Source organism: Mastigoproctus giganteus, chromosome 12 (assembly GCF_048544385.1).
Source record: "Mastigoproctus giganteus isolate SK-2022 chromosome 12, ASM4854438v1, whole genome shotgun sequence".
Taxonomy (NCBI): domain Eukaryota; kingdom Metazoa; phylum Arthropoda; class Arachnida; order Uropygi; family Thelyphonidae; genus Mastigoproctus; species Mastigoproctus giganteus.
In genome coordinates this window covers 98,874,523-98,889,114 of record NC_143586.1, presented here as the reverse complement: position 1 = coordinate 98,889,114, position 14,592 = coordinate 98,874,523, and the positions used below count along the sequence as shown (strand labels likewise).

The following is a 14,592-nucleotide window of genomic DNA, read 5'->3' as shown; positions in this document are numbered from 1 at the left end:
ATGCTAATAATAACACTGAAAAAAAAAAAAAACATAATAAAAATAATAATAATAAAAAAAAAGGATGTGAAATACCTTTCTGTATTTCATATCGCAGTAATGTTTGCAAGTCAATAACTAAAAATGACATGCCACTGTAAAATTGGCTCTCACTGTATAGATATGGCATATAACTCAAGAATACACATTGGTAACTTTTCTGAATGAATTACATAATTTATAATAATAACTTTTTTTTTTTTTTTTGTCACCACCATACAATGATAAGCTTGAAATTAAACTGCAGTTCTCAACAAGATTAACAGAACATATAGAAAATGAGGTGTAACTTGCACAGTTTGTGATGAAGTGGGGAAATTGGTATGGCGGTGTACAATAGAATAACGATGAAATGAGGAGACAATGAGAAACTATGGCCAGCTATAAGGGGCATAAGGGATTGTATAATTATTATCAAAAAAGGTCACATTACAGAAGTCAATACAAAATGAGCAAAAATATGGTCACATGACATCAGTACAGCGTATGATACTTTCCAACAGCTAAACAGGTCTGACAGTGGTGAATCATGCTCAATATAAGGGTGTCATAAGACTCTGTGGCAAAAAATTCCATTCTCCCATCAGTGCAGGCTTCAGCTCACCAAATCTGCATGCAATGTAATTTCCAAGGGCATCCCACACATATTTTATCGGATTTAAGTCAAGTGATCATGTGCTGGCCATTGCAGTTGTTGGATATCTTCAGTTTCAAGATATTCCTCCACCACTTTCGCTTTATGTGCAGTGGCATTTTCAGGCATGAAAAGAAAATCTGGGCCAACAGCACCCCTAAAAAGTCGCATATAGGGTTCGCGGAGCTCTTCTTGGTACCTGTGCAGTTAGGGTACCCCTATCATAAACATGAATGGGTGGGGGCCGCTGATCATTATTCTGCCTACATGAGAACACTGCCTCCACCATAAGTGTCCCTTTCTCTGATGTTGGAGAGATGGTACTGCATTCCTTGCTGTCCCCAGGTTAAATAACGTCTACAATCTGTAAGCTAAAACAGGAGTCATCAGAGAATCATAACTGTACACCATTTGTCAGGGCTCCAGGTCACATGTTCATGGCATCAGTTTCGATGAGCTCTGTAATGATCTGGAGTTAATGGGATACAAATCACTGGCTTCTTCGGACAGAGTCCACTTGAATTGAGCACACAGTGCTCAATTCCAGTTGAAAATGTTTTCACCTGCAGCTACAGCAACTTCAAGAGACAGTTGATGACAGGACATCGTAAGGTTCTGCCTTGCTGTTAGAGCCAAATAGCAGTCTGTTCTAGTTGATGTAGCCACCAAGCGACCTTGGCCAGCTCTTCTTGTAATGGTTTCTGGCTCCTAAGACTGCTTCCATAGTGCCAAGATGACACATTAAGCTAATGTGCCAACTCCAGCTGTGAATGTCTAGCTTCAATTCATCCAACTGCTTGCCATCTCTAAGAATCATTTAAATGACAATGACTTGCTATCTCCCCCAAGTACTGGATATGTGGCTATCCAACTGAGCAACCCAAAAACCTGGAATGAATTGATGTGGTCATAACCCGTGTTTTTAAAGGCATGAATAATTTGCATAATGTGCAGCTCTCTAATGTAGTATATAAATTTCTATTGGATACTTGGAATTTGCATGCCAGGTTGCCTATTATATTAAATTTTCACCCTCAGGGACAGTGTTTACTATAAATATTCACAAAAAACTTTTTTTTCTGTTAATTTTGCTGAGCAAAGCATTAGGAAGACCTCTATCTGATTTAAATATTGTGGAAAAAAAAAAAAAAAATATATATATATATATATTTGTATATAGAGGATGATTCACTACCAGTGCAACAAACTTGCAGAAGGTGTAGGGGACACAAAGACAAATCGGAATTACATAGCATTGCAGGGTCCGAAATGCCTTCGTCATGCGGTAGAGGACGTTGAACGGGAGGTCGCGTGAACAGCGATCACACTGGAAGTCAGCATTTGCGAACCGTTTCTGTTGAAGAAACCAAGTAGCAAAAGTCCTCCGGAGTGGATAATCCGCAGGCCCCAATGATTGGACGCGTTGCAGATGGTATGAACTCATTTGGTTTGTTGACAGTATCCTCCATACAGTGGATTGGGAAATACCCAATCGTTGTAGGACATTCTCCTCATTGTCTGGCGTCCTCATCGTTCGCTCTCGATTCATGGTACCTCTCGTGAAACAACCAGTCTCACGTAACCTTCTGTGCACATGTGCTAAAATCGTATGATGAGGAACACGCCTGTGCAGGAAACGTTCCTGGTACAAGCGCAGAGTGGCGTGCCCATTACAGTCCGCAGCTCCATACGCGAGGTGCATGTCGGCCAGTTCAACGTTTGAATACTCGTCCATCCTACTGCCTTGGGAACTGGTTCACAAATGCTGATTTTCAGTGGGATCGCTGTTCACGCGACCTCCCGATCAACATCCTCTTCCGCATGACGAAGGCATTTCGGACCTTGCAATGCTATGTGATTCCGATTCGTCTTTGTGCCCCCTACACCTCCTGCAAGTTTGTCGCACTGGTAGTGAATCACCCTGTATATATAAAATGCACTTACCATTTGAAAGCACCAGTGGTTGCTATTGCTTTTTATCTTTATTTTATAAGATGGATATTGATTCCCCTACCCCCATGATAAATAAAAGGTATGATCAAAAATTTCAATTTGTTAAAAATATTAATCATTAAATAGGAAAAATTTTTTGTTTTGTAAACTACAATATCTGGAATTTTTTTAAAGTAGGTTTATTTATTTATTTATTTTTTTGATTTATTTTTATTGGTTGCTGATGTATTAATAATCATATATCATCAGTTTTTAGAATGCTGCTTTTTTTGAACAATGATCTATAAAATTTTGCTTTTGTTGAAGAAATCCCCCTTGGAGATTGCAGAAATTATTATTGAAGCATATGGCGAAAGGCTTTATCATGAAGTAAGATATTTGAATAGTAGAAGCACTTCAGAGATGGACCCAATATCATCAAGGATGTTGTAGTGTATGGGAGACTTTGAAAGTAAGCAGTGATGAACTTGTCTCCTGTTTTAGAAGAAATATTCAGGCTCATCATCAAATAAGAATAGAAGACAGTTTCTCAAGTTGGAATATCATATGGAAGTTGCCAAGCTACCATATTTTGTCTATTGCTCAACTGTCTTCCAATATTCACTGCTTAACTTATTCTATTGTTATTTCCAGGTCTGTGTTGATATTAATTAAATACTTTCCTAGATATATAAAATTACTAATATTATAATTTTTGGTTATTGAATTGTAACTTTAAATTTTCATTGTCACTACCACTTTTTGTAACATTTGTTTTTAACTAATTTTCACACCTCGACAACAACCACTATTCTGGTGTTCATATATGCAAAAAAATTCTTTATTATTATTCCTTGTCCTCTCTACCAATGTCTTTTCAAAGTCTGCCTAAGCATTTCATACTTTCTAATTAATTTTTTTTTTTTTTTTTTTTAACTTTTTACTGATTAACTTTTTTTAAAATTTGTTGAATTTCAGCTGTTGGTCAACACAACAAAGGCAGATATTGTTGGTATCAGAGACGTGGTGTCACACAGATATGACAAATGCAGAATTAGAATTTGGGGAGTACAATGCATACAGAAAGACAGACAGGATATAAAGGTAGGAGGGGTTATGCTGCTATTTAAGAAACACAAAATATAAGGACATGGGGGGCCAGTAGAAAGTTGAGCCAGTTATTTGTTATTTGGTTTTTAGGAGCATTAACAACTAAGGCTATATTGCCCCGGGGATATGCGGTGGTCATTCCCTGCCCTTTTCCGCATCCTCTGTATTTGGTGGCTCACGGGCTCAAACCCCAGTCTAATCAAGAAGCATGTGCTACGCACTGCTGCTCCTGCCCACCTGGCTACAGAGACGCCGCTGAGCCAGTGTGGTGAGACATAAGCACTAGGAAAGAAAAATTGAAAGTAGGAGTGTGTTATAGGCCTAATGACTCTTATGAGTACAATGAACAACTGTACAGAGAAATTGAGTAGGCCAGTAAATCAGATTGTCTTATAATTGGGGATTTTAACTTCCCAGATATAGACTGCCAGTTGTGGATTGGTCATTCACACACTAGCGAGGCTTTTGTAGATTTATTGGATGAATGTTTTCTACACATGTTCAAGAGGCAACTAGAGGGAGTATTACTCTTGATCTGGTTATCAGTAGCGATTCTTCATTCATTAAGAATTTGCAGATAAAGGAACCACTAGGTGGCACTAGGTCATCAGTGTGCTGACTTGGGATTTACTCAAAAATCTAACTAGCATCAGGAGTAAAGGGAAGGGTTTTGCTTTCGTAAAGGTGACTAAGGTAAAGGGTCTCAGACGGTTTTTGAATTCCGTACAATAGGACCAACTCATGATATTACCAACAGCAAATTCTAAATGGGAAGCATTCAAGAGACTAATCTTAAAAGCTACTAGGCTTTTTGTCCCAACTAAGCATCTTTTGCCAAAGATTATGAGAAATATTTGGCAAAGGATGCAAAGAAAAACAGTAAAGACTTCTTTACTTATGTAAACACTAAAAAGAAGGGGATGAATCTGATTGGTCCACGTGATACCGATGATTCGACTGTTCATGATCCTACTCAGGCAGCCCACAAACAGAATGAGTATTTTGCAACTACATTCATACATGAGGAAGTCTGCAGGGAAGGTGGAGACCAGAACTGAGAGTAAAGTGAAGAAGAAATTGTCGAAGTTGAACATAAAGAAAGGGGCCCGGGATGGATGGAATCAATCAAGTTATATTAAAGGCAAGAGCAAAGGAAGTAAGGAAACCATTGCCATAATTATGAAAGCTTCCTTGGACTGAGGAGAGGTCCCCATCGACTGGAGATGTGCAAATGTGTTGCCAATTCACAAGAAGGGCAATCAAAAGGTGACACGAATAATTACAGACCTGTTAGTTTAATTTCTGTTCAAGGGAAAATAATGGAGTCACTGGTTAAAGCAGCACTGCAGTATAATCTATACAAGACTGCAGTTATAGGTCAGACACAGCATGGATATTACAATGTGGTCACAAAGAACTGGATGCAAAAAAATAACTTTGAAACTGTTGCACATGGAAGATTACTGTACAAATTGGAGCAGTATGGCATTAAAGGCATGTTGCTGCTGTGGATAAATGGATTGTTGAGTGGGAGAAGAGAGAGAGTGGTAATCAATGGACACTGCTCTTCATGGACTAATATTATTAGTAGAGTGAGCCAGAGTTTGGTGTTGGGCCCATTGCTGTTTTGTGTATTTCTCAATGATATTGATGAAGGAATACCATGGTTAATGTCCAAGTTTCCCGTTGATACAAAGGTTGGCAGGTTGTTAATGACAGTAATAACAGTACACTACTGCAATAGGATCTAGAAAAGTGAAGCTGATGGGCTGAGAGGTGGCAACTAAATTTTAACAGTGACAAATGTTTGTTTGTTTGTTTTAGGGTTTTATGGCGCATTAGCATCTAAGGCTATAATGCGCCAAGTCAAAAGGATGTAGAATATAAAACTATAATATTAAAATTATTTGTATATTATAGTAAATTAATATATGATTTAAAACGTTCATATAGCATAAAACGATAAAAATATTTTAGATAGAATTAGTTAGATTAATAAGTTGTAAAAACTTAAAAATAGCTGACACGTTGTCATTGTCCGATAAAACCTGTCTGAGTGTATAAGGTTCAGACAGATGGCTAAAACATAAACGGCGGTCATTATAAAAGGACGGACATTCAATTAAAATATGACGGACTGTTAAAATGGTGTCACAATTTCTGCACATTGGACGATCGTCTGCCCTCAGCAAATAGCAGTGTGTCAAGTGACAATGTCCTATGCGGAGTCGAGATAGAACAACTTCCTCTTTTCGGTTCCTGCGCAGACTAGACTGCCAATGTTCAATTACAGGCTTAATCTCATATAACTTGTTTGTAATCTGTCCATGCCATGAGTGTTGCCATTGGGATACCAGTTTCTTTCGAATTACCGGCCTGTAGTCTGTATAGGGGACTAACAGGCAAGAGTTAAATAGGTTTGCTGATTTGGCTGCAGTGTCTGCCAAATCATTTCCTGAGATCCCAATGTGGCCTGGGATCCAGCAGAAACGAACATCAAATTTGAATTGTGCAAGAAAATGCAGCTTCTGCTGTATCCGGGTCAGGACAGGATGAGGGTTGAATCTCATCGATGATAAAGCCTGCAATGAACTCAGAGAATCGGTATATATAATACATTTTTTGTGGTGGGTGGTTCGTATGCGATCTAAGGCTAGCTCAACCGCATGCAACTCTGCAGTGAACACACTGCATTCGTTGGAGATCTGCTCAGATACTATCTGGGAAAACAGCTGCAGATCCGACAGACATTTCTGACCTCGAGCCATCTGTGTAGATGGGCAAGAAGTCAGCATGTTCAGAGCGATCAGCTAAAAAGAGCTGCAGGTAGACGGTGGACGAAGTATTGTCCTTTCTCCAATTGTTAAGGGAGAAGTTGCAGTTTGGGACACGAGCATGCCAGGGTGGAAAAGGTTGCCCTGGTGATGGGGCAACGTTGTCTAATGTGATGTTCAAATCGTTGAGTAGCCTTTGGATACGAATACCAAATGGTTGATTGGCAGTCTGGCGAATGTTGTACAGATTTTGCCAACGTGGCTCAAAAACGGTTGTCCACGTCGGATGGTCTGGTAGGGATTTCAGTTTTTAAACCTTACTGTAGAGACAACTGTTTCCTGCGAAGCGATAACGAGGGCTCATTCGCTTCGACATAGAGGCTATGGACAGAAGTTCGAAATGCTCCTGTGGCAATATGGATCGCCTGATGGTGGATGGGATCCAGCCATCGGAGTACGCTGAGTCTAGAGGATGTGTATACCTGGCACCCGTAATCTAACTTAGATCGTACGAGTGCACGATAGAGGCGCAAAAGGGTACATCGATCAGTGCCCCAGGAATGCGAGGAGATTGCACGTAGGATGTTCAAACCTCTCGTGCACTTCGCACGTAGTTGACGGATGTGTTCTAGAAAGGTCAGCTTTTTATCGAATATAAGCCCCAAAAATCTAGTCTCAGGTACTACTGGGATTGCATTTTGTCCAAGCCTCAGTTCAGGTTCAGGGTGAAGATTGCGCTTTCTGCAAAAATGCATGCAAACAGTCTTTTGTGCAGAGAACTTGAACCTGTTATTCGTTGCCCATGAGTTCAAATGGTCAATGGCATGTTGCAGTTGCCTCTCAATTACCCTCATGTTGTAGGAATGACAGAATATGCTAAAATCGTCAACATACAGGGCACAGTTTACAGTTGGAGGAAGTTGTTCTGTGACGGAATTCACTTTAATGGCAAAAAGCGTAACACTTAAAACGGATCCTTGAGGTACTCCCTCCTCTTGGATAAAAGAGCGAGAGAGAGTAGATCCTACACGGACTTGGAAAGATCGGTGACATAAAAAGTTTTTAATAAAATTGGGGAGATTACCTCTAAGGCCGATACTGTAGAGGTCTTTTAAAATTCCAAATCTCCAAGTTGTGTCATACGCTTTTTCCATATCGAAGAACACTGACACCAGGTGTTCTCGTTTTAAAAAGGCATCTCGAATGGAAGTTTCGAGCCTGATTAAGTGGTCCAAAGTTGACCTATTCCTACGGAAGCCGCACTGAAATCTGGAGAGAAACCCATTAGCCTCCAAATACCAGATAAGGCGGGCATTAACCATTTTCTCCAGAATTTTGCACAGACAGCTAGTCAGAGCAATAGGACGATAGTTCGTTGGGATTTTGGGATCCTTTCCTGGCTTAGGAAAGGCAAGCACGATTGCCTTATGCCAGGAATCCGGAAACTGCTCTTCTTGAAATATTCTGTTATATAGAAAAAGCAGTTGGTCCATGGATTTTGCAGACAGATGTTTGATCATATCATAATGGATAAGATCTGGTCCGGCAGCACTTGCCTTGGTAAGAGTTAGAGTTGTTTCTAACTCTTCTGTGGTAAAGGGCCCATTATAGGGATGAGACCTTCTAGACCCCAAGTGCATTGGCTATTGCAGTTGGATCTGCAATAACGCATCCATTATACTCCAGGACCGATGAAGGGTTTGATGTATATTTACCCTTCATTTTCCGGATTTTGTCCCATATAGCTTTACTGCTGGTTGACTGGGTAATGGTGGATGTAAAGCGGACCCAAGATTCATTTTGGCTCTGACGACGAATATATCGCGCTTTCGCGCGTGCACGTTTGAAGGCTAAGAGATTGCCTGTGGTAGGATATCGTCGGAATATCCCCCAAGCTTTATTTTGTGCCTTTTTTGCTGCTGTGCATTCAGTATTCCACCAAGGTTTTGGAAATGGCGGAAACCGGGTAGATGTTTTCGGAATTGTAGCTGCAGCTGCATGGACAATGCTTTCTGTGATGTACACCACTGCGTCATTGATAGGCTCCAGACTGACTGTACTGATGTTAAAGTCTACCAGGTGTTGAAAGGTGTTCCAGTCAGCCTGATCAATCTTCCATCATGGTAACCTAAAAGGTGAACATGGTGTCACTTTAAGTAGGCTGGTTATCACGGGGAAGTGATCACTCCCATAAAGATTCTCCTCTACCTCCCAAGTGATTGAAGGAAGGAGAGAGGGGGAACATATAGAGTGGTCAATAGCAGAGAACGTACGGGTAGGCATGTGAAAAAAGGTGTTAGTTCCCACATTTAGAAGGGATAGGTCATTGTCATTGAGCACATGCTCTATGACACGTCCCCTTCCATTAACGTTTGCACTACCCCACAGGGTGTTATGTCCATTGAAGTCGCCCAGGAGTAAGACAGGCGTAGGCAGCTGCACAATGAGATCATCAAGGTCTCTCTGGGAGATATCAGCCCCAGGTGGCAAATATACTGAACAGACTGTTATTAAGAACCCTACCGTAAGGCGAACCGCTACAGCTTCTATGTTGGTGGTGAGCGCAATAGTTTGATATCGGGTATGGTTGCCCAGAATTATAGCAACACCCCCATGAGCAGGTCCATTGTCAGTTCTGTCCTTTCGAATGATAGTAGTGTTACGAAGCGAAGGGTTTTCATTTGCCTTCAAGTATGTCTCTTGTAAGCAAAAGCAGACTGGCTCATGCTTTTGCAGAAGGGCCTTGATGTCATCATTGTTTCGCCGGAATCCACGACAGTTCCACTGTAGGAATTTAGCCATTATTTTGGCTTGGTGGGTCCATCAGGCGGCTTCCGAGGTGCTGAGGGCTTACCTTTTTCAGTTTGGATTTATCCTTCCTGGGGAAGTACGGACGCTGTCCAGTGTCCATTTCCTCCTCAGCAAAGAGCTCCAAAACTGAGTCTTCTTGTACCTCCTTCTGCTCTACATCCATGTTTTCTTGGGTTGTAGGTGGTATTTCACCTTTCTTATTCTTTTCTTTCGTGATTGCTTTTATTATTTGTGGAGCATTAGGAGGTACTGATATAGGAGTGGCAGCTGATTGGTCCTTCTGTGCAGGTTTTTGGGAGCTTAAGAGATAACGTGCGATGGGAGTAAATGATTCTTTTGGAGGGATGGACATGTCCGTCTGAGTTCCAATGGAACACCTCCCTGCTGCCCAGAAGGTAGCAGGGAGCTGGAACACCTCCCTGCTACCTTCTGGGCGTAGGTAGGTTTTTTGATGTTGAGAGGTTTCACTGCTTTCCTTGCCTCCTGGTACGATATGTTTAGCTCTGCCTTCAGCCGTTGAATTTCTTTTTCTTCTTTCCACCTCTGACATGCTCGTGAATAGGCCGGGTGTTCGCCTTCACAATTAATACAGGTGGGTTTTTCGGCTGAACATGCTGTTGTTTCGTGGTCCTTTGCACCACATCGAGCGCATGCAAGGACTCCACGGCAGGCCATTTGAGAATGTCCATATTTCTGGCATTTAAAGCACCGTAAAGGGTTTGGAACATATGGACGCACTGGACAGTTGATGTAGCCAGCTTTAATCTCATCAGGAGGTTTGGGAGAGTTAAAAGTCAGGATAACACTCCTGGTTTTAACAAGTTTCCCATCCCTACGTGCACTAATTCTCTTGATGGCTATAACTCCCTGAGGTTTCAGTTCCAAGCAGATTTCCTCCTCGGTTACGTCAAGAAGGTCCCATTCCGAAATGACACCTCTCGATGAGTTTAGTGTTCTATGTGGTGTTACTGTTATGGGTATTCCTCCGATTGATGTTGCACGGAGTAGCTGCTCAGACTGCCTGTCAGTTTTGGTTTCAATTAAGAGGTCTCCAGAATGGAGCCTCTTAACCGATTTGGGTGACCCTGCTAACCCATCTAACCCTTTCTGTATGAAGAAGGGCGACATTTTGCCAATCGGTTTTTCTGTGGTAGAATGAATAATTAAAAATCTTGGAACAGGCCCTGATGATATTTCTGTTCGCTGCCTCTTTGTAACAATAATGCTATCTGCCTCTCCGTCTGTATTTTCAGATAGGGACTGGGTTGGGGCCCCTGAAGAAGTAAGTTTATCAGGATTCATATAGTTTTTAAGTTGTTCAGTGCCCGGGCTCCCCACCCACCATGGAGCCCAAAGGGACGCCCACTATCCGGCATGCAATAAATGCGCTCGGGAGTGGAACGCCAGGGCTACCCAGACACTATACCGCACCGCCGCCAGCCTGAATCCTGTCCCTCGGACCATGAGGGTAGGGGTGTGGCATTGACACGGTTGACCCTCGCAGGCGAGCCTACTAGCCGATTGATTCTAGCCGGGCCTTCCAGGACCACCCGTCTTGTCGAAGCAGGGGCCAAAGTGGTGTATTGAAGCTGGGCCCCTCAACCACCAGGATCCCCCTTTCCGAATGTCCACGGGTCGCAGCGCACAGCAAACATGCTGGATTCCATTGATGTAAGCCTGGAACCTGGGCTGTGGGCGTTGGATCCCAGTGATGCTAGTCTGGAAGTCCAGCAGCGTCACTGGGAGGTCCCCTCACCACTTACAGGTGCCCACGTCGAGAGGTTTTACAAATGTAAAGTACTGCATATGGGTAGCAGCAACCCCAGAGTAATGTACCAATTGTGTGGTTAATGTCCAAGTTTGCCGTTGATACGAAGGTTGGCAGGTTCTTAATGACAGTAATAACAGTACAGTAGATGAAGTAGATGAAGGAATACTATGGTTAATGTCCAAGTTTGTTGTTGATACGTTACAGTAATAACAGATATTTATTTAAAGTATACCCAGTAAAATAAAATAAAAATATTTTATTTTATTTTATTTTATTTTATTTTATTTTATTTTATTTTACTGGGTATACTTTAAATAAATATCTGTTAAACTATGGACCCCAGTACTCCAGGCCCATTTGTCACAGTAATAACAGTACACTACTGCAACAGGATCTAGAAAAGTTGAGCAGATGGGCTGAGAGCAGATGGCAATTGAATTTTAACATTGACAAATGAAAAGTACTGCATATGGGAAGCAGCAACCCCAGAGTAATGTACCTACCAATTGTGTGGTACTACACTCAGAGTAGTGGAGAATGAAAAAAGCAATTGTGCATTCAGATATGTAATATATTGTGCAGTAATATGTAATTAAGTATATGTATTGTGTATTGTGTAGTATTGTGTAATTAAGTAATATGTATTGTGCAGTAATATGTAATTAAATTGTGCAGTCAGATATTAAATTTTCTGAGCAGTGCAGACAGCCTGCAAGAGTAGCTCGTCAATGATATACAGGAATTTTGCTAGCAGGAATAATGAGTTAATTGTCCACTTGTATAAGGCTGTGGTCAGGCCACACATTGAATACTGCATTCAGGTCTGGAGGTCTCATTTTAGGAAGGATGTAGAGCTGCTGGAACAAATGCTGAGAAGAACAACGAGACTGGTGAGTGCAACAAAGGGTTCATGTTACTAAGAAAGGCTTAAGTTATGCCAATTGCAGCATCTGGAGACTAGGCACCTGCAAGGTGATCTGATTGAGGTGCATAAAGACTTGAATGGTTTGAGCAAGCTCAATTTGGATTTTTTCTGTTGCTCAGATTACTCACCTCATGGGACATCAAATTGAGGAAAAGCAATTGTAGAATAGATGTGTGGAAATTTGGCTTTAGCCAGTGGGAACAAAATTCCATCTGTCGTAGTGTAGGATTACAACTTAAATAAGGTCAAGGCAGAAACAGACAAGCATCTGCCATGAATAGATGGGTGAAAAGAGAAGGTTTTTTATTATTTTTATTTGACTGATGCTATATAAGCTTGCTTTTCTGCATTATATGCCTCAACTAATGCGAATGCTAACTTTATTACAGATTAATTATAGTTGCACTGTGTTCGGAATGTCTTGGTAACTTGCAATCACTCATACGACTTTCTCTTCTGTTACTGACTTCAATTTAGCTCAGCAGTTATCCATTTTGTTCTAAGCCAAGAATAATAACACTAAAAAAAAAAAAGGACCGCTTATAGTGTAACTGCTTTGAACAGTTCTTATTTGTCATTTGTACTTGTTACATTCAATAACTGTTCTATTGAACTGAAGTTAAACAATGCCCAAAGCCATTATTATTTTCTTTGCAAAAATTAAAACCTTTCCCTTTACCCTTGGCAACATTTATCATTTGAAATGCATGTCCCACATTGATGCTATTTAAATTTTCTCAATAATGGTTGAATCCTTGTTAGAAATGGGATCAGCAATACCCCCCCCCCCCCATGGTATCTTTGACAATTTTAATAAGAAACTGTCATCTAATCAATCAAGAAATATACTGCAACAGTGCCACACCCAAAAGTCCCAGAGTATATCTCTGGGAAATTCTCCAATGAAAATACATTTTGTATCTGCTGCTTGCCCACTCCAACTGTCTGCAAAAATTGTTATTGTAGTCACCACACTTATTTGGTCTATAGTACAACCCATATTTTAGTTTTGCTTTCTCATCATTTATGCCACACTAGACTGAGTCAATAATATCTCAACAGTTCTCATCTATTGGATATATGCTTATCTGTGTGGCAATTAAAATCATAGTGCCTACTCACCTCCTGTTGTATCTGTCTATCTCATTCACATTGTATTTACCATATTCAAATTAGCTGACCAACATATACGGAATGACACCATTTTTCTGATGTATTGCTATTGTATATCACCATTAATTGATTTAACCAGAACTTTGAATATATCAGCTATAACTCTAGCATTAGTATATAAACATGTTAGGTCTGTCTTTTTTAGTACACAAATCTATATATTTTTTAACTAGTTGATAGTACTATTAGCTCAATAACTTGCAATAATTGTGATTAATTTCCTGTTCCTGTTTTTTTTCTAGCTATTATCATAAACTCATTACTCTTTCTGAAATCCCTTGCCACCTTTAATTAATCATTGTTACCATGTGTTCAGGGGATGTTATTTAGTTGTTCATGAAGAATTAATGTAAAGTATGAATAAACTAATTAAATCACATAAATTGGTTATTGAATAAATTTTATTGTGTAAACTGCAACCATTTCTTCAAATGGTTACAGTTTATAAGCACACAATTTTCATGTGTAAAATTAATTCACTAAAGTTTATAGCAATGCTTGTGTTGCAATTGTAAATACAGAAATAGCTACTATTACTTGTACACAAAGTTAATAGATGGCTTTTTACTTGACTTTTAGTGACAGTGAAATTTTCACTTGGGGAGGGGTATGATATGATTACTCTCTCTTCCTTCCAGTTCATATTATTGATCAACTAACAATATTTTTAATGAAATAGCATTCATTAAACACAGATATTTGATTAAAATGAAAAAAAAAAAAAAAAAAAAGAAAAAAAAGAAAAACAAACAAACAAAAAAAAAAAACCATATAACATATGTCGTGCATTGTCTCAGTATACTCTTTATTCTGAGATGGATGCTAGGTCCCTCTTATGAATTCAGGTTGTAACCCCCCCCCCCAAAATCCACAAAATAATAAAGATGCTGATTTAAAACATTTGAAATGTTGCTAACACTTTTGTAGTGACTACGATAACACGCAACTAAAGCAGGGTAAGGTGTATTTTTTTGTATGAAATTAACACAGAAGCAAAGCAAAAAATACTAAGTACCCTTAGAAAATCTGTCTTCTTCCATCTCTTTAATATTCTCAGGGTGAAGAGCATTTTTCTTTTCTTTCTGTAAATAATGTAGGATAGTGTAAAAAAAAATTATAAACCTAAGCAATACCTGTTTATAAAAAAATGTAAATAAACTGTATCTGGGTTTCAAACATGAATTATAATGGGCACTTGATTACTAAAACTTAAAAAAAAAAAAAGGTTCCCACTTTTCACAAAATTTAATAACAATATTTTTAAATAGATGTTTTTAAAATTGCTTTTATAAAATTATAAGCTACAAATAATTAACATCTATCTTTAAATATGGAGTGATTATAAGATCCCTTCTAAGTTTTGAAATTTGACTATTTAAGAAAGATTTAAAATAAGACACTTTTCCATGTGGAGTATTTTAAT

The 14,592-nt window shown here is 39.6% G+C and overlaps 1 protein-coding gene across 1 annotated transcript in view; it reads right to left on the bottom strand.

The window, feature by feature from the left end:
* LOC150077294 (condensin-2 complex subunit H2-like) overlaps positions 1–14,592 on the bottom strand; it is a 482,911-nt gene that overhangs the window by 153,637 nt on the left and 314,682 nt on the right. Inside the window, exon 11 of the mRNA XM_090385846.1 lies at positions 14,185–14,251. Coding sequence (XP_090241972.1) covers positions 14,185–14,251 — 67 coding nt within the window. The remainder of the gene's footprint in view (positions 1–14,184; positions 14,252–14,592) is intronic.